At 39.9% G+C, this 25,311-nt stretch overlaps 1 protein-coding gene across 4 annotated transcripts in view; it reads right to left on the bottom strand.

Moving 5' to 3' along the window:
• PPP2R5E (protein phosphatase 2 regulatory subunit B'epsilon) overlaps positions 1 to 23,346 on the bottom strand; it is a 73,675-nt gene extending 50,329 nt beyond the window's left edge. Inside the window, exons 1-2 of one of the 4 annotated variants that reach the window (XM_079308274.1) lie at positions 23,166 to 23,346; positions 16,944 to 17,107 (exon numbers count right to left, since the gene is read on the bottom strand). In XM_079308274.1, coding sequence (XP_079164400.1) covers positions 16,944 to 17,107; positions 23,166 to 23,290 — 289 coding nt within the window. In that variant the 5' untranslated portion in view covers positions 23,291 to 23,346. Of the gene's footprint in view, positions 1 to 16,943; positions 17,108 to 19,687; positions 20,238 to 23,165 lie in introns of those variants that run through there. The other 3 variants (XM_079308273.1, XM_079308276.1, XM_079308275.1) reach the window with 3 other exon arrangements.
• Positions 23,347 to 25,311: the final 1,965 nt, after the last annotated feature.

Here is a 25,311-nt window from a genome sequence, read left to right as displayed (position 1 = left end):
ATGAAAACAGTCCCTAAGATATCCTACAGAAGCAACTCTCCATGAATTAATCTGGTAATGTGTGCTCAACTACAACATGTAGTCATGACTTTTAGCAAACTCACAGAGAATTTATCATCCATTTAAACAGCTCCTGCCAGCACAGACTTTTCCTCACTATTAAAACCACATGGTTCTTGCTTTAGCTGACAGCATCACTACTACTTCTATTTAACAAGTATTTCCTCCCCATAAGACACTATGGTCATATCTGCCCACGAGCCTTTTAATAATCTACTCAAAATTATTTTTTAAATTTTATTGCATAAGGCATTTTCTCTGGGTTTTCCATAATTTAATAGGTCTACATCTCTCTCATCCTCCTACAGCTCCTGCAAGTTTGGCCATGATGCATCCTCATATTGATCTCACCAGAGCCCCAGCCAGGTCCAACAATGATGCCTCTGTCACACCTCAGAGGAAACACATCACCCTCATCTGCTCTGGGAGGATGACACAGTACACCCTGGTTAATAACAGATGCTAAAATGCCTGATTGTTCTTAATTATGATAACCCCATCTAGCTGTCACACACAGAGGAATCTTCTGCTGTCTCAGAACTCAGCCACTTTTGGGCTGGTGTTCATAGACAAGGCAAAAAGCTGACCTAGGGCACAAACAGCAAGGGACCACTAGGGGAGTTCTAAAGCACCACTTCAAGTGGGCAAACATGTACTCTTTCAGAAATACATTTTTATAAACTCTGAAAAACCCCCTGAAATTTAAGAAACTGTATACAGCAATTTTAGCCTCATTACTGTATAGGGTAGCAGCAAAAAAAAAAAAAAAAAAAAAAAAAAGTAATCAAAAACCAAAAAATGCATTTATGAAAATTGAAAACTACTTTCTCTCAAAAGCAGAACTAGCAGGCAAGACAGATCAACATAGACTGTCTGAAAAATCTCTTGTCATTTCTTTGCCTCACTTTAAAAGTGAGTATGTTTTTCCTTTCATGTGATTTTGACAAAGTCTCCTAGGTTTTAGTTAAATTTGCCTACAATGAAATGATCATTCTAGAATAAGTAGGCCATGGAAAACTCCATTTTCCATTTAGATTCAAACAAGAGATTGTCATTAATTTGAATATTATTTTGTGGCTCAATTTGAACTTGGAGTGTGACATGCTGAAAAGATAATGTTTTTCCCTGGTTTCTATAGCACCTGCTAGAAGCTTCAGGCACACAAAATCAAACCTATTCCAAAGGTATAAAACATTAATCACCTCTTTTGACATTTTGCAGGTTAAGTATCAAAGGTGCTCTACTGGAAACATTTTGTTACCCACACGTGTGCTAACCTCTGCTTCAGAAGCAAAACTATCTCCCTTGAAGTTAACTATTTAATAACCTGGCACAGAGATCCTCTCATCAACTCTCCCCATGGAACAGGTCATAAAAGCAACCCCACTTAGAAATTAATTAGAAGTTCATCCCCCCTGTTAAATCAACTATCCTGGTCCTGATCAATGGATTCCTTAAGCCTTTTCTCTATGTTTACCCAGGCTGCACAACACCCTCACACTACTTTTATCTCCTCTCTCCATCCCTAAAAGAGAAAATTACCAAAAAACGCTGGGATACTTCATTTCATTTTCCCACACAGCATCTCACAGGTCAGAAGTGAAATGGCTAAAGAGCCTTCAAACCCTGGCTCAGCAACAAGGTGAGACAGCAGGGCAGCTCCCAGCACTTTCCAACCTGCAGAGGAGGCTCGTGCAGGGATGAAGAAAACTTCCCCTCTTGGATCATCCATGAAGCTCTGCACACACCCAGCAGAAAGCCAGGCCCAGTCCCAGCACCTCAGGAATGATGCTTATGGTCTTCTCATGGTGCTCCCAAAGGCTGCAGCACTAAATAAACTCTTCAGGTAAATTTTCAATGTGTTATGGCTTAGAAAAATGTTAATAGTAACATTGAGCTTTCTGAAAACTTCAGAAAATGACACAGCTTTCAAATTATCATGATCAGAAATAGTATTCCTCCCTTTAAAAATGAAGTTCAAAATGTTGCATAAATTTACATAATTAAAAAAAATTGTAAGACAGGTGGGAAGACAAAGTAGGGCTTAGGGCTGGATTTCTTTTGCCCTCCCATCAAGATTATTTGTAGCTGAACTCTTTTTTTTTATATAACATGAACAGCAGATAACATCCAGACAGTAAGTACCTTTTTAAACTGCAAGTCCTCTGTCATATTTGTCCCACTAATTCTTCCAAGTCATTAAATGTCTCTTTTTTTAGGCAAACCTACTAAACAGCTTCTTAATATTTTCAAGTAGTTTTGGTCCAGGTAGCATCTGCCAACCTCTGAGCTACATTTAGCATCCTCCCACAGTTGAAGCCTAACAGACTTCTCTATTGAGACTTAAATCAGCAGCCTCTTTGTCTCCATGCAACTGCTCTTTTACTGAAAATGGTATGGCAGCACAGAGAGCACAATATGAATTTAAGCCGTGAAGCTGGGAGAAAACTTCTTGTCTGAAAGGGGGAAAAAAAAGTGAAATCCCACTTACTTCCTCACTGCAAAAAATAAAATGCAGGCCCTCCCTCCCTGCAGCCATATGGATGCCATCACAGTGGCAAAACAGACATTTCAGTGCTCAGCATCACCCACTGTCCTGTCAGCCACTTCCCATCCCTTCCAGGGAATGGATCACATGGAATAATTTTTAAGGGCCATGTTTTACAAAGTAGCTTTTTTTTTTCTACAAAGAAAATTTCTACTCATGTAAATAAGCTTCCCTGCAACTTACATCTCCTCGAAGGATTATCCTAAATTTTACAAGTATACTGAAATTCCACACTAACTTTTTTCTTCTGTTTAGTATTAGAAGCATGTGGGTTTTTTCAGTATTATGTATGTTGTTGTAAGAACAAACATTAGGACTGATGAGCCAGATTTACTTAACATTGCTGATCACCTAGCTTCTTCTAAAATATGAAACTAGAATATTTGCTTTTAACAGCAACTACTTAAAACAAAACAAAACAAAAAAATATAAATACTTGTGGACTTTGAACCCAGCCCTGCTGTGCAGTGTGGCTTCATTAACAGAAGATTGTGCTGTGCAAGTCTGCACATTTGATATGATCATTATACTCATTCCCCAAATACCTTATAAAATCAGATTAGTTATCACTAGGTAAAATGACAAATCCATCATCCCCTAACAAATGGTACATAATACCTTTATTAGACAAACACAGACACCTGACTTTTGACAATTTATTTAAGGATAAAAAAAATTTTCAGGAGTTTTTCTCCTTCCATTATTCTAAAGAAGCAATCCCACAGAAGCCCTTTGTGCAATCCTTCACAAAATCAGCACCCCAAAGTGTTTAAAGCCACCCTAAATAATCCCAGGACATGCTCATTTCTCCCAGGACAGAGTTCAAGGCATGTGTGTGCATGCAGACACCCCCTTCCTTGAACCCAAGGGGAAGTTTGCTCACATTAAAGCATCCACTCACTCCCAAGGGGTCAGTGCTAAGAAATGTGCACTCCAGTTTCTGCCTTAGTCATGCACACAGTAAAGACTGTGAAGTACAATTCAACTTCATACAAGAACAATGAAACAGAAAATAAATAAATTGCTTTTGCTTAACACTGTAGGAGATGTTTAAGATTAGCCAAGAAATTTCATCTTTAATTTTATCATATTTCTAGAGATGAAATATTACAAAATCTCTTTGTTACTTATTATTTGTTTCTTATTATTTGTTTATTCCATAGGCATGAAAATGAGTAGCGTTTTTTTTACTAGTCATTTATCTGTTATTTGCCAAAATCTATCAATCTGACCTCAGAAGTAAATTTAATCTTCCCAAACTTTATAACCTTAGATCACATCTATCACATTATATACTCCCCAATTTCAAAGATTTAGTTCTGTAGGAGATAAAGTGGATTAAAGACATATTGAGGATTATAGATTATGCAGTAAGAACAAACACAGGCAAGTATTCCAAATAGCTGACCCTACAGAAAGGAATCACATTCTGTTCTCAAGATGGTATACAAAAATAGAAAGCACATTCCACTAGGAAAATATTTACTTAATAATTTATCATTTAAGAACTACTACTGTACAAATGAAAGTACAAACTACAGCATATTGAAATCCATGTGAAGATACATGTGCAATGATTACAACATCTTCAATTTCAATTGTGATTGGATTTACAAAGTTTACTCTCTTCCAGCGTGAATCACACTCCACTTTTCCCTCAAAGTCCTACATTTAAAAGAGATGCCAATTTTTTTGGATAGAAGAGGTTGACATACACAGTGGTGCCAAAAAAAAATCTAGAAATAAAAGGATAAAAGTCTCCAAGTATCCAACTGGAAAGAAATACCAGTGAGATATAAGAATCAATTTAGTCCAGACATTAATAACTTCCTTAATGATCCAATGATTAAAATAGCATATAGATAATATCATCCAAGGATATTAAATAGAGAACTTTGTGTAGCAGTAAAGTCAGAAATAATACAAAGGAACCTAAGCAAAATCCTTACATGGCCAGAAAATAATGTGAAATTCAGTTTGGAAAAACATCAGCTAATACATAAAAATAATCTCAAATATAGATATTCAATAAGGACAAGAAACCTGGGAAACAACAATGCAGAAAAACTGCATTAACCACAAATGCAGCATGGGGAGGGGGGGGAAGAGAGAGAGAGTATCTGTCCAGCCACTGAATCCAGGAGTGGGGGGAAGGCTGAATTACTTCTCTTTCACCCATTTGACAATTCTCCCAAAATGAAGCACACACAGGGGTGCTCTACTCCACTCCTTGTTGCAGCTCTGGACACAAGATAGCTCCTGCTCCTTCAGACATTTAAAACTACATGTGCAAAAATACTATCAAGTACCAAGAGCTTTAGCTTAAAAGAACTTTAATGAAAAACAGCCTGTGATTTTTTTATTGTATACTATATGGTGTTTTAAAGCTCTTTTTTTATATTTGATATATCAGAGCTCTTTAATCCAGAAGTATAATAACCCTCCAAAAGCAAATAAACATGAAAATATGCTCATTTCCAAACAATTTGCTTTTTATTGACCATGAAGTTTTGGCATATCTCACCACAACTGAAATCACTTTGAAGATTTTGGCTCTCAAATGAATTTTTGCCATAGTGCAATGCCTGTTCATGTTGGGAACAACTGTAGAAAACAAGGGAAGACAAACCAACACTGTACTCATGTCAAGTGAGGTCACCTTAGAATCTATATGAAGGGCATGGCAATCCTCCTCTCTGCAAAGTCCTTGATTAATAAAGTTTCTGCATGAGGAATGATTGTTCCTTACCAAGCAGGAAATAAGAGAAACTTGCTTAGAGGTACTCAAAACCTGCTTTTAGATATTTTTTTCCCTAGGAATTATGGCATTCTTCCATTAGAAGAATATCCCAAAAATTTAAGAAAAATACTTTTACATTCCTAATGGAACTAATATCTCCCCAATTCCATTACAGCCAGAATCAGCTCAGAAGCATGTACAGAAATTCTAAATACTATTTGGATTTTGTTGATTGTTTTTTCTGCTGTGAGGATGGGGATGTTCCCCTCAAGAGTGTTAATTGGAAGATTCTGTCCCACTTGATATTATGGGATACCTGAACCAAAGCTTCAACTTGGCCCATGAAGCAAGAGCTCCAAATGCTGTTTATTGAACTTGACTGTGCACATTAGATAAAGAGAGGAAATATTTTAAAAAATATTTAAAAAGAGATTCTGACAAGATCATTGACTCTGTGGCTGTCTTTTAGGTAAAAGATAGAATCTTTTTTATTTATTATTTGGGACACTTGTTTGTTCTTCCTGAAATTAAAGAAGAGTGCAAAATTTCACTGTGTGACCTGGAATTTCACAGTTAATAGGAGGATGGAGTAAACATAACCTCAAGTACTTTGTTCCTCTCTCCTTCCTTGCCACGATTCCCGCTGACTCATGGCAATGAAGTGTTTAGAATTTTTCCAGAAGCCTTTTCACTGCCTGGCTTGTGCCTAACCCACAGTATAGAACTCATTTACTCATTTCTCTAATACTAGGAGACTCACAGCAGCTCTTTTTACTTGTGACTACAGAGATTTAATCTGGCAGCTCTGATCATATTCTAAAGCAATTTACAGCAACAGAAGCTTCTTCTGAGATTATGGCATCCAAAATTTAAGCTAACAACCACCCTGAAGTGCTGACTACTTCTTGAAGGTTACCTAAAAAGCCCTGAATCCCAACCCTGACCCACATATATAATGGATCTGCTCCCACATCTTTGTCATCCAACCATACCAACCACTTTTCCAAGAGCCAAGCCCAGGTGCCAGAACTCTAGTTATGGTCTCCATCACTTAAGGCACACAATTTTGGAGCTGCTCTTGTCAGAGGGAGTAAAAAACACTTCTTTCCATCAGCCTTCCTAGCCCTACAAGTTGAAACTGAAGCAGCATCTAGTCCAGAGTAAAATACTTGTTCAAGTCTGGGTGCAGTAAAAAAGAGATACAAATTTGTCCTAAGATATCCTATTAAAGACAAATCACACCACTGGCCATTTTTCTCTCTCTCTGCTTCACCTTCTCATCCTTTCTGCACTTTTTATAGATGAATAGAAATCTCAACCACTGCAGTTTCTTAGGACCAGTGAAGAAGGAGGTTTTGTTTCCCAGTAAACAGGAGAGGAGGGGAAAAAAGCAAGAAATACTCACAAGAGTGCATGGGGGAGAAAGGAAAAGGAAAATTATTGCCTGAATAACAGATACAAAAGCAGCAAGGTCTGATTACTGCAAGAGAGGCAGGATGGAGCTGGCATGTTCTTCCCAGGGTGGATCTCCATCCTGACAGGTCTAGTCTTGCCTCCAGAAATGCACACAAACAACCAGTGCAACACATGGATGAAGCTGAAGATGAGCAGACTATTTTTTTCTATACAAATACAGCTAATTTTATTATATTGAGTTTGTCAAAAACCTCTGCAATCCCCTCCACCATAGTGCTCCTTTAACATGTGTGAGTTTTATCACCCTCTTGTGGAAAAATACCTTCTCAGTGTCTGTCTGAGAGTGCAGGAAGAAAAAGAAGTGGGAGGAAGGAAGGCAGTGATAAGGAACAAGGGAAGAATAAAACACAAGTATGGGCTGGGTGGAATAAAGGGAAAGTGAAGGAGAAACAAGATGACACAGTATCACCTCAACTTCTTCAAAAAGCTATCCCAAAAATGTTATTTGAAAACACCAAGAGAGTCAGCTGCCAAATTTACTCTCCCTTGGTAACAATGACAATACTCAACCAGTAAGTTTGGTTCTCCACAGTGATTCAAGCACTGTCTCAGCTGTAATCACCATCTTTTGCATTTTTGTTCATACATAGATAAGAAAACATATTCCCTTTAAACAGTTTTGATCAGTTAACCTTACATGAAATCAGAAAACACTAACTGCACTTCCTAATTTATACAGAGACTGCATATAACATCTATGTCCTGCTGTTGGAATGTGAAAGTGGAAAGCACATGAGCAAGACTTGTCAAGAAAACTAATGAGTTTATGAGTTCATAGTACATCCTATTGAGTAACATAAAGGAAAAATAAGAATATTTAATTCCTCTAAAATCTGGAATCATCCTTCCCTCAATTTCTGACTATCCAGAGTATCAATTTGTAATACAAGAAATTTAAGTTGCAGTAGATTTCCTTTGCAGCATAAACCATACAACAAAAGCATTGAAAGCAACAAACAAATTTGCTACCATCTACACTGTAAAACTTGAAAATCCAAGTTCCATACAAGCACATGCAAAAAAAAAAAAAAAAGAAAAAAGAAAAAAGCTAAAAAAGTCATAATAACATTAAACTCATGACACTGCAAAACACAGAAATCCCAAATAACAGAAGCACACCTCAGACTAGGCAGCTATACCACAAGAATTATGAAAAAATACATCTCACACAATGTACCCAAAACTTCCTGAAAATCTTCCAGGAATCCCAAAGAAAACTACAGACCACATCCAACACAAACTACAGTTAGTTCTTCTTAATGACACTCAAGTTTTTTTCTGATATTCCTTAAAAGAGTAGCAGAAAAGAGTCAGAAACTCCCTAACAATTCTAATGACAGATGTCCTTAAACTTATAATAAGAAATGCTTCCCCCAAAACCCAAATTACAGCAAATAATTCTCCAGACAACACACATTATGAACTTAACCTAATTCTTTATCATGGTATCTGATTTTTCAGAATAAAGACTGCTGTAACTGAGTAGTTTATCATATCAGTTCTAAAACTGATACATTTATCCAGCAGGGGCACACAGGAATCAGCATTTATTCACCACCCCTGAGATACCACTGGGTTTACTTCAACTTCTGCAAAATACCATCAAATAAGGACAGCTGAATCTTCAACTGATGTTTTACACCTTTTCCAATTCATAAAAATCTTCAGAAATACCCTAATTATGCACAAAGTTCTATAATCATAACAGCAGACTGCTTGTCTCCAAGTCTCTTGTAACTCAGTTTGAAGCCCAACACTGAGGTATCAGAACAGATCTTCAGCTCAGGGAACACCAGGAGCTGCTGTTACAGAAGAGCTGGCACCATGTCCAACCATGTAAAACAGACTTTACAGCAATCTGATATTCTAAGTTTTCTTTTAGGAAGCTACCCAGAAACTATCCATTTCACTTTTTTTGCTTTCTGCCCATTTAACCAGGTACAGCAACTCTGCTATATTATTTTTCTTCTCTGTCCCAGACTCTTGCAGATGCTACTGGAAGGACTTTGCCCTTCACATACAAGGAGAATACTACAGGTAAGAATCTGTCACACATATTGGAAAGGAAGTAGAGTGGTAAAAATCAATAAAGAGAATAAATACAAAATAATGATCCTTTCTTATAAAATGCATTAAAAATGTTACAAGTGTTTTAAAATAAAATCTTAAACACTTTGTATTCAAGCAAAAAAAATATAACACTTATTATCAGAGATACTGTGACTTGAAAAATAAACTTCCTAGTAACTTAGTACTTAGTTACTAAATTGATAGTGATGTGTATATTTTGAAAATGTATATACTCTTAGATTTGTTATAACAATTAGAAAAAAATTACTGGTGAAAAATCTTCTGTTATTGTGGATCATTATTACTCCTGATCAAACTGATTCACCTTCAGTCTGACTTCAAGACTTCATTGAAAACAGACAAAATTTTCAACCAACTGCATTAACTAAGGGCAGAGAAGTATTTCACACTGATTCTTTGGACAGCTGCCTTATCTTTTGAAATGCTTGATAAAGATCCTCAGCCTGTAGCTTCACTGTTTTTTCCTTTAAGCAGAAAACCACAGACACAGAAACTATCAACCCTACATAAATATCCACCAGCCTTTCAGATCTGCCAAATTAACTGTTTGAGAGCCCACAGGATCAAGCACATCACTAAAAGCAGGAGGAGGTGGAATGTTTCTAACAATCTGGTTTACACTGTGGCCCCACAGACACTTCTCTCAGCAGATGAGAGGCTGCACTTGGCTCGAGAACTTCTCAAAGAAATTCTGCCACCAGAAAAAACTCTCAGAAAACACCCTCTTGTCATTGCACCTGCAACCAGACTGACACGACCAGGGAGATTTCAAAGGAAGAGGAACACTGCCATACCCAGCAGAAACAAGATTCTAGTATTTTTCTAATAGACTTGCCTTAACTTCTTATGAAGCAAAGTGAGTTCATTTGCTGATACTTGTGAATTACACAGTTACCAAGATGACAGTAATCCATAAATACCCACCTTACCTAAACTCCCTGAACTCCCCAAGTCCTCTCCTCTGTTACTAAGGAATTTTGCCAGATTGAGCCAAAGAAACAGTAATAACTTGAATGAAAAAAACTGTAGGTGAAAGGAAGTTACCCTGAACCTAAAAATAGTTGTGTGTCCTCCTCCCACTCCCCAGAAAGCATTAATGAAAGTGTTCTTTTCTCAGGGAGGCAGGAGCTTACCATGGATGAATGTGAAAGGACTGCTGCCTTACTATGAAGCTCTACTAATGAACAGAAGCAATATCCCATTTTAAAAACAGAAGAGAAATTAAATAAACTCAAAACCTAAACTTTGTATAAGACCTTAAACATATTTATAGCTTATTTATATACACAGATATATTATACACATGTAATATACACAAACACAGATTTTATAAATACACACACAATTTCAGAGATATGGAAAATGTGCTCTTTCACAACAGTAAAGCTCCATAACATAATCAATTATAAAGGCAGCACTATACTTCAACAATCATGTGCACTATATAGAAATAATAGCTTGGCTGAATCAGAACTTGCATTTGTTGAAGGTACTTCAGGAAAGGAATAAAAAGGAGATACTTATTACAGAAACAGGAGGTTTTATTACAGACCCATAGGGTTACACTTGGGCACAGAAAAGAAAATGGCAATATTATTAGAGAGGTAAGTAGTACTGAGAAATGTTATAAAGACATACTGTACAAGTACAGCCTGAAACCAAAAGATTTTAATGATGATGGCCAGGCTGGACAGAGCTTTGAGCAACCTGGTCTGTGGAAGGTGTCTCTGTCCATGGCAGGAAGCTGGAACAAAATGATCTTTAACATCCCTTCCAACCCAAATCATTCTGTGACTGTGATTCTATGATAAAGTGTAAACATCCTGCAGAAAACTATCAAGGTTTTAGACTCAATCTTGTGAAGAGTACAGAAATACATTTTACATAATTGCAACTTACTTCAGTTTAAAAATTATTAAAAGGAAAAAAGAAAAGGAAAAGGTGGGAATCATCATCATTAAACACTTCCAGAAGCCAGACTGAGAAATTACAGAAGTAAAACATTTACTGAAGTGGAAGCTTCAGAAGCAAAGCCAAACAAACAAACAAACAAACAAAAACAAAAAAAAAAAAAACAAAAAAAAAAAAACTAACCACCTTTGCCCAAAAAAATAAAAAAATAAAATAAAATAAAATAACCCAGCACCACTCTGGCCATGGGAAAATTGCCAGTCCTAGAGAGACTCAGAAATAAATACAGAGAACTGACTGGAAACATTGGAAGATCAGGGGTAAGCTGGCAGAATTCCTCACCAACTGCACTTCACTCACACTGTTAAGATAAGAAGGTATTTCTTTTACTTAACCTGCCCATTCTGTACAAATCTTGCCTTACAAAGCTACATTACCAATGTGGGAAATAGTAACAAAAAAGTAACAAAACAGTAACAAAAGAAAAAAAAAAAAAGTGTAATTAGTGTATTGCCCTTTCTAAACACCATCAAATAAATACTTTCTACAAACAACCAAAAACCTTTAAGATTACTGGAAAAAATATTCTACAATCAACAGATGTAAACAGATTATAAAGAAAGTTAAGTGCATATACAAAAGCCAGCTAACAAGAGCACAAAGGAGTGAAGAAATTTATTACTTATGACTAGAACATCATACATATTCATTAAAAAATACTAAGTGGGCTAAGTCCTTCTTCCTTTTGAGACTGTGGCCCTGTTCCCAAATCTTACACAGAGATGGCCTATTATGTCCAGATTTATATCAACCAGAACAGGCATAAAATTCCTAGAAGCAGTTCCAGGATTCATCCCTGATTATGTACATGCAGCTCAAACCAACTCCAGTGTTTCTTTCATGCAATAAATTAGGAGTCCTAAGATCTATTTCTAATTTTGTAAATAAAGCTGAATTTTATTTTGGGAAATCATAACCACTATGACCCTAAATTCCTGTTTATATATGAGAAGAAAGCATTTAGCTTACCGATTTTATTAACAGTTTACTGATATTTGGGTATCTGATATCTGTAAAACATTCTAGATTTCTCAAATGAAGAGCAGCACAGACAAGATGAGCAGGCAGCTCCTATGGAAGCCAACAGAAAACAGAAGTTCTGTCTTTCTTCTACAACTCAACTCATAACTATTTCCCATATGAAGATTATTAGGTGGCATCCATAGGTCTGCAAAGGTCAGACTTTTTTCATGATAAAGGAATATTTTAAAAATTCAAAAGTAACTGTGTTTGAACAAGAAGGTGCACATACTGTAGTTCTCAGTCAAGAGTCTTTTCAAATTGTTAGGATGTTTTACTATTCATTCAAATACTATTCAGTATTTGACCAATAGATAGGATTCATAAAAAAAGCTTATAATAAAATCTCAGCTATATGGAAATAATTTAATGATCAAAAGCAAATAGCAAGTGGAAAGAGATTTTTCCCTTTTTGACTATGCAATGCTCTTTTGTTGCCACTACACCAATTCTTTAATACCATGGAAACTATCTGATAAATGAATTAGAAGCTCAATAAATTTCATAATATTGAGGTAGCAAAGCAATTGGTATTGTTGACAGAGAACTTCTGCTCTGAGCACTCATCTGAAGGAGGAAAAATATCTAAAAATAAAAATCATACTTTGAAATTTTTTCAACAACAATATACAATAGTTACAGAGAACATGAAAGTAACCTTCAGTAATTATGTTAAATTATTTGAAAATGTGGAAGGATGACAGAAAAAAACCCACACCTTGAATTACAAAAATGGAATACAAATGATTTAACAATTAACAGTCTCACTTTTGGGTGGTTTGCTTTGCCTAATTTCTGTATTTGTAATGAGGGCAAGGGGAGTGGGAATGATGCTGTGAGCTACATCCAAGTTTGCTGTGCAATTTCTGAGGATGCTAAGTGTGCATTCCTAGGACACATGATGTTTTTAACCATCTCTGTGAATGTCTTCATCCTCTGAACACGCCCCTCCCTCTCTACAGACACTGGGCAGAAACATAAATGAACTCCCCCTCCCTCTTTTGCAGGCAATGCTGAAATTGCTCTGTTTTCACATGTCCAGCACTACAATATACTCTTTTTCCAGCCAAATGCTTTCTAACATTGCACTCCTGCTGTTCCACCTCTAGAGACTTCTAAGTAAAAAGAGCAGCTATACAAAATGAAAGCAAAATAGCCCTCCAATAAATAATACACCTACCCAATACATCTACAATCCTATTTTCCTCTACAGAACAAGCACAGATTTGAGGCATGCCACAAACCTGGTTAGCAAACCTGGGAGGGAATCTAAGGCACACAGATGGAATTATTCAATCCCAAAAAAGGGCCCTTCACCAGGACTGCTCTGTCACAAGCCAGTTACCTAAGGCACCTGTCAGCCTGGGTGATACCAGCAGCCTCTTCAAAGTAAAGCCAAAATCCATCATGCACTGCAAGATCCACCAGGGAAAAGCATGCAACCTTCAAAAAAAACACATGTGAGAAACATACAGAAGAGCACACAGGCAAAATGCAATTGTGTTACAACTCCTCCCATGAGCACTTCTCAGCCCATTCCTCTACACTTGAAACAAAGGAGAAAACACTGGGTTTAAAGTGTTATGTTGGACAATAGTCAGATTTTTAAAAGATAACTTCAAATCAGATTTAGTCACAATGCAATAAATAAAAACATAAGGAGATCATCTAAAAATTTAAGTCTTTACTCTAGGCAAACAGCAGTTTTGTTAGTTGAGGCTTTTGAAAGCATCAACTCAGCCCAGCAAAGCCTCAGAAAAAACACCTTGTTTTCCAAATACATGTTTATTTACAAACTTATACCACACACACACTTTTTCAAAAAATAGAGAGTAGCAACTTCATTTCTCTATCCTATAATGAGCAACACTAAAAATTCCAGTTGTTCTTATTCCATTTCCTAAATAGCAGCTTATCCTTCAGACTAGTACACAGCATCAAAACATAGTATCTCTTTTTTCTTTCCCAAAATATTTCTATTACCAAACGAACAACAACAAGGCTGGTTTATCTATCTGTTTTTGCAATATAGGCATAGATGCTCACAGAAAGCAACAGACTGCATTAAAACACTACCAAAACAAGCCATTTCACTGTATGTGACTCTGCCCCTAGGGAAAGGAAGGAGAACAGATAAGATGTGACAGATGTGTAGTCACGTCACTTAATACACTACTGGAAGGTGCTCAGATCATTATGGTGACAGGCAGAGTATAAAAACTTGCAAGGAATGGACCAAGCAGTTACCCTGTTTTCTGCATACATGATTCTTGTAATCACAGAAGACACTGAAGGCCATAAAGTGCTGTTTGAGATAAAGCAGCCTGCCAAAGTCAATATGCAATATATCCAAAAAAAAAAAAAATAAAATAAAATAAAAAAACAACCACCAAACCAGAAGGGAGCATAGCACGTATGATTGTGTAAGCAAAAGCCCTCCATCATGCATATGAAATACATCTGATTAATATGAATTTGATGTCTGTCCTCTAAAAATTTCCCATACTGAAATATATCTGAAGAGGTTTAATTAAACTTGAAATTTACCCAAAACTAGGAAGCTTATCAATTGTACATCTCCCAACTAAGTTCAGTTTTCTGAGACTTTAAAAAGCTGTTTTGCTGGTATCTCTTCTCTGTTTTTGCTTAAAAGACAAAATTTTCCAGGATAAAAATGGAAATTGTGTGGTTACTGGACAGAAGTAATAGAACTGGTCACTTGTTGGAAGGCAAATGTAAACCTAAGAGTTAAAAAATAATCAGGACTTTCATGATACTGGTCAGGAAAAGTATGAAACACAGAAGAAAATAATCTCCTCGCTTCTTGCAGACTTAACAATCCTGAATGTTACAAATATTAATGTAGGTCAAGAATATTTCCAAACAGCAGAATGATTTTTAGCTGCCAGTGTCCCTTCTGCAGGGACCAACAGCACTGCTGTTCAGAGAGACTGTTAGGCCCAAATCCCACAAATTAATCAGCACAGGTAGATCCCTGCACCTCTGGGAATCTGCATTAAGGCAAAGGGGGAAAACTAACTCCCAGGATCAGATTCTTAATTTGAAGCTGGACCACTGTAACTCATTATGACACTAATCATAAATGTCTCACCAACACTCTCTGCTCCCCATCTGTTTGTTTTATCTTATTATAGTTTTATATCTCAATCCTCAGGACTGGCTGCAGTAGTCAAATGAAGCACCTGGACTTGCCTGTGTTTCTGCAAGGCAAGGGTCTCACTGTTTTACTTATGCTTGTGCCCATGCTTGGTTTACTCCTGAATGGGACTACAGAATGGAGTGGAATAATTACAACATCAATTTCTTCATTTGTACAAATACAAATCTCAGTGTTTTCCACTAATCCCATCATTTAAGCCAAAGGATAAACTCCAGTCACCTTCCAAAATGCAGCAACTGGCATGAAATAACTTGCATATCAAAAATTACCTGGAAAAGTATAAAACTGAGCTTTAAAATTAGTTGAAAGAATATTTGCTTCTTTATCATACTGTCACAAAACAAGAAAAGAGTTCAACAACAAAGAGCAAAAATTTTTAGAATCACAGAATAACTGAGTTGAAAGAAACCCACCAGATCAATGAAGTCCAACTCCTGGCCCTGCACAGGATCACCCAAAGAATCACAAATAATATTCACTGCAGACTACAAAGCCAATTCCAATGGCACCAACCAACCCTAAACTGAGAAATACTGAACAAAAGTCATCATCAGTTACAGTGCAGGGGGTCTGGGTGCACCTTCCATTTAACTCAGGATATTCAGGATATTCCATTTGTGCACAGAAAGAAGACCACAATATTTTAATGACAATTCCACTGGAACTAATCCTAGAATCCTACTGTTACTTAAAGACACACATTAAGATGAGAGATTTTTGGGGGTTTGAGGTTTCATTTTTTTTGCAACTACTCTATCCTTAAGAAGTGGGATTGAGTCCCATGTTTATTATATATTTCAATGCTCTGATTAACAAATCAGTCAAACAACACAGATGAGAGCATGTGAGGAACATACTTGCCCAAAAAGAAAGAAAAGGGACATACATAGTATTAAACTATTAAACTTCCTATTTTCCAGAATCATCTGCACTAGCCATGCCCATTTTCACTACTTATAGCAAAAATGAAGAATAGCAATGAAAAAAATACAGATATAAATAAACCATTTGAGAAGTCATCGTTCAATACTTCTGAAAGGTGAGTTCCCCTTCCTCACCAGACAGACATTCTGAGAGGTGCTTTTGACCCCTGGATTTGTACCAAAATTCAGTGACAACTAGAATTCAGGGGAAACATTCAAGGTATCACAGAGATAATGTCATCTTTTTAAGAGCAGTATGCTGAATCAAATTTTTCCTTCACAAATTAGAGGTTAAACCTGCCAGCAGAAACTCAACCAAGGCTGGGATATCCAAGATCTCAAAACAGTAGAGCCTTGCCTAAGACCAGTTTGGCAGCAGCATCTTTCCCCTTGGGAGGCTGCAGCTCATGGGACCTTTCCATTTCAAAATCCAGCAGAAGGCAGGCCCTGGGAGCTATCCATGCACAAATGGCATGAGAGGGGATCCCACTTCCTCTCCTGCTGTAGGGGCTGCAGCTGGCACCACTATCACAGGGTGCAGATCCACATACCAAGGAAAGATACTAAAAATCAGTTTCCTTCCATTCAGAAATCCATCTACCCTCACCAAAATTACTGCTGATTTATGTCAACTGCTGAGGAATCACAAATCAGAACACCCTTGCACAAAGCCTGAGAGCCTTGAAAATTCAAGTCATGGTACGGGTTAACATCAGCATTTTAAACTTTCAAAAGTACTGCAAACAATTACCACACCCTCAAGTCACAGATAAAATATTTTGTAGAGCTTAAATACATATAAATCCGGCATGAAACATTTCTCAACGCTGGCAAAATTTCCCTGCAATTCCTGACGACAGAATGCTTTGATTTTAGAAGTTAGTTGTAGAGCAAAAAATTGTTTTATTTGTTACAAACTGTGTTTGGTCTTACCTTTCAGCAGAGGCAGGGGAGTTAACTCGATAGGCTTGCCCTGAGACCTAAACTGGGAGGAGCTTTGTGACCTCTTCTGTCTGGCTTTTCTGACGGACTTCCGAGAAAATCCGTCTACTTTATCCACTGATGGAGGAGTAGTTGGTGCTGAGGACATATCCCTACTGAAGGAAAGCACATGTTAAAAATGTGTTCCAAATGAGTGAAACGGGTAAAGAGTTACCTAAATTTTCCAAGTATCTTCTTCCTGCACTGCTCTTTTGTTGAGAACTCACACAGATAAACAGTTAAGAGATCTTACCCATTTTATGGATGGAATAAACTTAGTGGAACTTAATTACTAGGGTAGTAATTCCTCTTGCTTACTTTTTTTATCTTTGTCTCCCATTTGCCAAAAACTTCAGGCCAATTGCTGACATCACTGCATTCAAAACTTCATACACCTATAGACCTGACTGTACCTTTAAATTATGCATTCTTTGGGATAAAGTCATTTAAACTCACACTGATGAAGAATGGGTACACAAAAAGGCACGATGGTTTTTTGGCATTAAGGTCACCCATATGCACAGGGCAGAACAAAAATTCCATTTATTTGCCACACCTACATAAAAGATTTTACAGAAATTTAAGAAGGTACAGTAAAAAGTACTGCTATGTTCAACAATTTCACTAACACTGACAAATTGTACATATTACTTCTTTATTCTCCATTTCAGAAATACTCAGTTATTTTCCTGTGAGTCCCTTTAGATGTAGTTATTCCATGTCCTGGCATTTCTGGACTGGCAGTGTGGTAGCTGTAACTGCTCTAAGGGCATGAGACAGACAAGGTTTGCATGGAGAGGCAGAGAGCCAAAAAAAGGCTTCTGCAAGCAAAAGTTTGTTTGTTTCCCAACTCCAGCTGGCCTAAGCAATAGGCATTGCTTCTTTCCTACAAAACCTGCCCTGGTGCTACTCCTGCAGCTGATTCTGTACCACTAGCAAACACTGAATTAATGCATCCAGCTGTTTTATTTACCAGTCTGGTCCTGCCTGTTAAAAAGGCCCATCAGAGCTTGATGAAACACATGAGTAACACTCAAGGGAGAGGAGACAGCAGGAATTCAGGCCTACATGTTCCAAGCAGCTCTGTGCACAGTTAGCTCCACTGGAACCAGCAGCCTCGTCTGCATTAATGACACGACCATTAAGGAGGGCAGCTCTGCTGATTTCGGCCAGGACAGACACCCGTGCAGAGTTAAGCATGGGCATAAGCACTGGCAGGATCAGGGTCTCAGAAAGTGTCCTTGGAAAGCATTACTCATCCCCAATGTCTCTTGACTTCAACTACCAAACTGACTCCTGGGCTACAAGAAGTTGATTCCACAACATGCAGAACACTTTTGAGCACTTATCGTTTTTATTGAAATATCTGGTTACTCGTGTGCTTCACAGATTAGCAAATCCACTGAAACAGGCATTATTTGGGTTTGTCTTTTGTAAGAAAAGCTTTCGAAAGCATGATTTGTTGCAACAGTGTAAACAAGCTCCAAAAGATAAGGATTATTTAATGCAAAATTACATATAGGTGCACTGAATCTATCAAAAATGGAGTGTAAACTCCATGGCTTCTTCAAGGAAGCATGTGCAGCACCCAGAAGCTGAACTGTGCAGGGGGAAGTACAATAATGACAAAACCTTATTCCACCTTTTTGATTTCTCCTGAGGTATTCTTCTGCTACCAGCTTAGCCTTTCTAAATATAATATACTATCAGCAACATGAACCTGTACCTTAAACTTGTCTTGTTTATCATCTGGGCAAAACAAAAATATATGCCACCATCACCAGGGCATTCAGGCCCCAGCCAAGATTAATAAATAAAAAAGTCAGATAAACTGGAATAGAATGGCCTGTACTTTAGTAACCCACTTCTAAGATTTCAACAGTCCGCCAAAAAACACACAAAGTTACCTGTTACATAAACCAAATTCTGAAAATATCAGCAAAAATATATTCCCTAAACATGACTCGGTTTGGCCCCATCTCATCTCATCAGAAAGCTTCCCCTCCTCATCACGTGCATCATTAAAGTGTAACCATCCCTGCAGAAATGTTTGCACGCTCTCCCCAAATTAAATTACCAAAAAAAAAAAAAAAAAATAAAAATAATAATGGACAGCGACTAAAGTAGATCACTTAAACTGCAGGATCATTGTGTCGGCAAGGAGCTTTACTGACACTTCTCTGCTGTAAATTTAGTAACAGTTTCCCTAACCTGCTTTATAAATTATTAAAATCTAATTCTAATTCAACAAGACTACATCCAGCCTAACAACCTTACAGTAAACACTGATCTTTTTTTTCGTCTCTCCAAATGAACATTCGCTGCCCCGCATACACTATCACAGGGAAATACTCTGTTTCCACCAACAGTGGGGGGGAGGGGGGAATAAAGCCCGAGATTATTTATTGTGTGCGAGGGGGGAAGCTGCAAACCCGGCCACCGCTCCCTGCTTCCTCCGCTCTATTCCCCGAGTATTTTGGTAAATACGAAGCCACGCTCATCAGATCCGCCGGTCCCGGGGGTGGGGGGGCGGGGGGAGAAGTGAAAATACCGACGGAGATCGGCGGGGAAAGGGAGCAGAGGCGCAGTTCCCCGCTCCCGGCTGTCATTTCCAGACGGGATCTCCGCAGCTGGAACATGTCCTCCCGCAGCCCCCCGCGCCTCCTCCCGCACCGCCGGGCCGCCGATGGAGTTACCTTGGCGCTCCTGGTAGAGAAGCCGGAGACGGAGGGAGGCGGCGGCGGCCTTGGCGGAGCGCGGCCGATGCCTGGCGGCGGCGGCGGCGGCCCGAGTGCGGTTCTCGCCGGGCTCGGTCGCTGCCGCGGCGGCGCAGCAGCCCTGTAGGCCTCGGCCTCGGCGGCAGCGCGGCCTCCCCGGCGCAGGGCGGCGTCGGCGGCGGGTTCAGGCGCGGGCGGCTCCGCTCAGTCCCGTGCACTCCCCGCTGCCTGCGGTGCTGCTGCCTCTTCACATTCCCGGAGAAGGGCCCTGCGAGGCGGGAGGGAGCCGAGCCGAGCCGAGGGGGAGCGGCGGGCGCGGCGGGGGGAGGCAGTGCCGGGCAGGGCGGGGAGCGCTGCTGTTCCGCCGGCGGCTGGCGCGGGGGAGAGCGAGCCGAGGGTCCCGGTGGGCGTCGGGGTCTCGCTCCTATTGTGGCTCTCAGCGGGCTCCGGCCATGGCACTCGCTCGCACGCACTCGCTCTCGCTCACAACCGAGCGCGCTGCTGCCACCGCCCCCCGCCCGCGGACCGCCCCCGACCGCCCACCGGAGCCGCCGCCGGGACGCGCCGCCTCAGTGGCGCCCGGAGCCGCCTTGGCCGCCGGGAGCGCCGGGAAAGGGCCGCCCCCGCCCCGGCCGCCCCGCGCGGCCCTCGCGTCGCTCGCTGCGAGCGGCGGCCCGTCGGCCGAGCGGCAAAACCCGGCGCTGCTGAGGGGGACCCGCGCTCAGGCTGAGGTAAAAGCCCCTCTCGGGGGGCGCGGAGCCGCTTCCCGGGCGGGTGCGGGCGAGGGGCCGCGCCGGGAGCGGCCGGAGGGAGCGGCCCGGCAGGTCCCTGCTTTGGGAAGCAGCGGCTGCGCCCCTCACTCTTTGCTGCTGCTCTGCACCCTTGGGTTTCTTAGCCCAGTGTGTGATCTGCATCACTTTTTTTTTTTTTTTTTTTTTTTTTTTTTCCCCCCCAGGTATATTTATATATACTTGGTCCCAGGGATCAGCACAATCACTGCTTGTAGATAACATGGTTAAATACCCTAAATTTTGTTTAAGTGTATCTACCCGATGGCTTGGTGTTCGACGGTTCTGGTTTGTTTGTTTCTATTTGTTGGGGGTTTTCCCAAAACACATCCAATGGCTACAGGGTAGCGAAGCTGGGCAAGGGTCTGCAGCACACAAATCCTGGGGATGTTAATCTGGAAATCAGGAGGCTCCGGGTGATTTTAGTGCTCTGTGGCTCCCTGAAAGGAGGCTGTAGCCAGGGGATCAGTCTCTATCAGACTAAAAGTGACAGAAGGGACACAGTAGGGGATGTCAGGGAACATCCCTGCTGAGCCAGGGGAGGTTTAGGCTGGATGTGAGGAAGAATTTCTCTAGAGGAAGGGTGATTAGACATTGGAATGGGCTGTCCAGGGAGACTGGTGGAGTTCTGTCCCTGGAGGTGTTTAAGGAAAGACTGGATGTGCCAGGGTCTGGTTGACAAGGTGGTGTTCAGTCAGTCATAGGCTGGACTCATTGTGTTTTGCACATTGTGTGATTCCGTAATGGTGTTAAATAAATGTTATGTTTCAAAACAGGCTCAATTTCACCTGTATTTCTAGGAAAAAAAGTTGACATCTATGAGGAGCAGCCCTCCTGTGTTGATTTGACCAAATCCCTCTTGACATACAGTCTGGTTTTTTTAGGAAATTAACTCAAAGGTAGTTTGAGAGCTGGTTGCTTTGGTGGGTCAGTCACATCCCTCCTGTTGGGCAGGTGCTGAATCCTCTCAACACTACCAAACCCTGCAAAGGATATCTAGTTGTCCTCCTCAGCTTCCTGACTCAGCTTTTGGCATAACGGAGGAAGTGAGACTGTGTCAGACTTGACTTAAAGTCATTTCAGCTGTAGTCAAACTACTTTCAAAACTGCTAATTTTCAGCCAGTTCCCTGGACCAGCTCTCCTTGAGGAACTTGGAACACTATTTAAAAAACTCATAACCACTGTAACTGAAGTAGAACTGTAATGGATGTGAGCAGTTTTGCCTCTCATCTCTCAAAATGCCTCTTTATGTCTCAAGATATATGTCTCCCCTATTTTTTTTTTTTTTTAACCTATAGACAAAGCAATTTCACTTCCTTTCAATCCTTCCTGGTGTGGCACAGTTTTAAATCTCTTAAGATGCTTATGTCTTCTCCTTGTGTTGTCTCAAAATCATTCACATCTTTTTTCTTTTAAGTGTAGCACCCAAGATTGGACTTTACTAAAATTAAGGCCTCAACAATGCCAGCATCTGCTGTCACAGACCCCATTCCTGTTTACACATCCAATACAAATAAATGCTTTTGAGTCAGTCTGATCTGTTCACAATCTTGCTGACCTGTTTTACCCCTGCATCCATTTCTGCTGACCTCCCAAGCAGGTATTTCTCCCTCAAGTAGACAGTAATGCTGCTTGAGAAATTATTTCCTGCAACAGCCCTAATGCTATGCCTTCATTTTTATTTTATAATCAAGCAGTCAAGACATCTTTTAAAATGAAATTCCACGTGATGTTAAGTCAGAGAACTGTAGAATTTGTCATCCTCTGTAAATCGATTGCACTTCTCAGAAGAATTGTATTTAAAAAAGCAAAACTAAGATTGAACTGTGCCATAGTTACAGAAGGGTTGAGCAACTCTAAATTTAGAAGAGTGATTTGTATACATATTTGTAGATATTTAAAACTTTCAATTTGCTTAGACTAAACCAGCTAAAATAATCTATATGCAAACAAGGGTGGGTGACAAAGAATGTGGGTCAGAGTTATACCAATATAAAATAAAATATTGGTATATTTTAAAAAGTGTAATGTCCCATTAGTGAGGGACAGAACCTGTATTTATATATGTTTTGCTGTTCCATGTGCTCAATTCTGTTAGCTCACAATTCCTCAGTTCTGTTCAGTGTCCTGTGAGCTGCTTTTGATGTGAACAGTGCAATGAGCAGCTCATAAATGTACTGGCAGCACACTCTGCAGAAGGGAGGTTCTAGCACAGCCTGATGGCTGTGCTGGCACTTCAGGTGCAGTTGAGCAAGGCATTTTACATGATTGTACTTCAGTTTTCCTAGCATGAGATTAATCCATCTTTGTAAAACACCAAAAATCTCAAATTGAAGCCTCTGATGTGGGTATCTATTAAAATAACTGCCATAGAAGGGATAAAAATCAACAGTGCTGTCCAAGTCTACTGTCCAGTGCACACAGATGTTTTTTACTCTTCATTCTGACTTTGTATAATGACTACAGAATTAGTTTTTCAGTACAGCTGAGCAAGCTGACAAATAATGCATTCAGCTAATTCATTTCTTATATGGTCATCATGTGGTCTCTTTGCTCCATTTTGGCTGTGTAAAGCATTATTATGATGTGTTTTATATCAGGTGATGTTTAGACAGTAACAATTCAAGAACAAATACAGGCTTTAGCAGGGAATAAACAGAAACCTTACCTTTTTTTTATCATGTGGCCATCAGATTTTACACAGTAGGCTTCCCATTTATCTCCTGGTCGCTTTCTTTTTTCTACTTTAATCTGTGAAGTCCTCATCTGTGATGAGATTTCAGAGCACAACATAAGGTATGAATGTAAAACTGCTGATGTTTCAAAGGGGTACTGTTACTTGTCCTTCTATTCTCTGTTTAGTCTGTATTTTGTAAAAATTGCTGCTTTCAAAATTATTACATGAATCCCAAGCAGAGATGGAATACTGAGTACTACAGGTGTTTTACACCTGTTTTACAGCAGATGTGTATCTGTACATGTTTTATGTATATGTTTGTATAAATACATGTAATCCCAATTTGCAAGAATAAAAATTAAATTTCCTCAGATAAAAGTTCACATGACCAACATCTCCCATACAAGTGTGTGGGCATATATATGAAAATGTGTGCACATTCAGTACATGCAGCACTTCCTGGAGGTCTACAAGCAATAATAAATCCTTTTGATCAGTGTCTTTCCATTGCTATCAAAGGTACAAGACAAACCTATTCTTTTTAAAACTTAAACTGCCTCACTCTCCTACAAAAGGGCTTTTTAAAAATAGGTGGAAAGGAATTTTCAGGGCCAGATCCTCACCAGTTCAGCTCTGCTTCTTAGCACCCAGACAGTCAGAACAGCAGTCAAGGGCCCTCCAGAACAGAGATTTTTGTACCAGTGACTCAGATTTGTGGCACTTCACATTTTTTTGTGTGACTGGAGTTCCACTATAGACCATCTGTTATGGCCACCCAGGCAGGAATAGAGGAGCTTTCTTCCACATTGGCATTCTGCTCTTTGCAGAGCAGCTTATCAAACAGGATTGCTGCAGAGATGCCACTGTGGAAGTCCTGCTGTACTGAGTGATAAACATGAATGGATCTGGCTGGGGCTTCTTTCACCTGGCACATGTGACATCTATTTGTCTACAGGAAGGGTCACGTAATGCTCCATAAATGATCTCCTATATGTCAAAAGAAACATTATCAGGGTACCATGGGATTAGTCCAGATATTCCCTGTTCCAATACTAGGAAGCAAAAAAAGACTTGGTCTCCCCAGAGAACTAATTATTCAAACCATCAGGAAAAAGACCAGCCAGAGAAAGTGGTATGGAGGAAGCAGCAGAGCTGTTTGAAGAGGCAAACCAGCATGTGAGCAAGGCTTTTCTGATACATCTTTTAACAAACATGAACATTGTGGAACCTGCATCAAAGTAACAGTCCTGATCCATCACTGTGATTGAAAGGACACAATCTGACACTGTTTTTGTTTACTTTTGAATCCAATTCACCTGTAACAAGAAGGCATTCTACTTAAGTCTGTTTACTCTGCAGTTGACTCCTGATTCATGTTTTTGGTTTTGGGGAGGAACAGTGTGGCTTTTAGACAGTGTTTGCAATTGCCATACCAAGTTTCCCTAATAACAAGCAAGTGCTGGTTACTCCTTCCTCCTGCTCCTCCTCGTATCAGCTGTGCCATGGCACTGTCAGGCCCTGAGGAAATGAATTCCTGCTGGGTGTGGGGTAAGCATTTTAGGGTCATAGACACAACTACCATAATGGGAACTAATTCTTCCTCTCTGTTTATAGACACTGCGTCATTTGAAGTCTGTTTCTGTAGTCAACATGGCAAGATAAGCAGGAGCTTGCTGGCCTTGGCAGCTGGCTAGCTGTCTCCTCCAGCACAGCACTGCTCTCACTTATTCCCCAATTCCTGGGTTTGTTCCTACTTTGTTCCCCTCCCCCAGCATCTTAACTTGCCTCCAGGCCTCAGGCACTCCTTTAAGCCAAGTTTTCTGAATTTTTTTGTTCCCTTTCCTTCGCTGCCTGTTTACCTCTTACCTTCCTGGGGCTTTGTGCTGCACTCTGTGCCAACTCCCCTCCCCAACTGTCCCTGCCTGCCCCAACTGTCACCTACAACTGCCTCAGAAGGTTCTGGTGCTGCCCCAGGCACAGGGCAGCACTCACAGGGCAGCCTCTGGCACCTGCCTGGAAGCAATCACCACCTGTGTTATGTGGTCCCCTGTGCCACTGGGGGATGTCTGAGTCTCAAGTGAAATGAGCTTGGCTTGTGCTCTTTGCTTTCTGATCAAGTCTCCTTCAAGTACCTGAA

This window comes from Erithacus rubecula (genome assembly GCF_903797595.1).
Source record: "Erithacus rubecula genome assembly, chromosome: 6".
Taxonomy (NCBI): Eukaryota; Metazoa; Chordata; class Aves; order Passeriformes; family Muscicapidae; genus Erithacus; species Erithacus rubecula.
The sequence above is the reverse complement of the archived record's forward strand: the minus strand, read 5'-3'. Positions and strand labels throughout refer to the sequence as shown.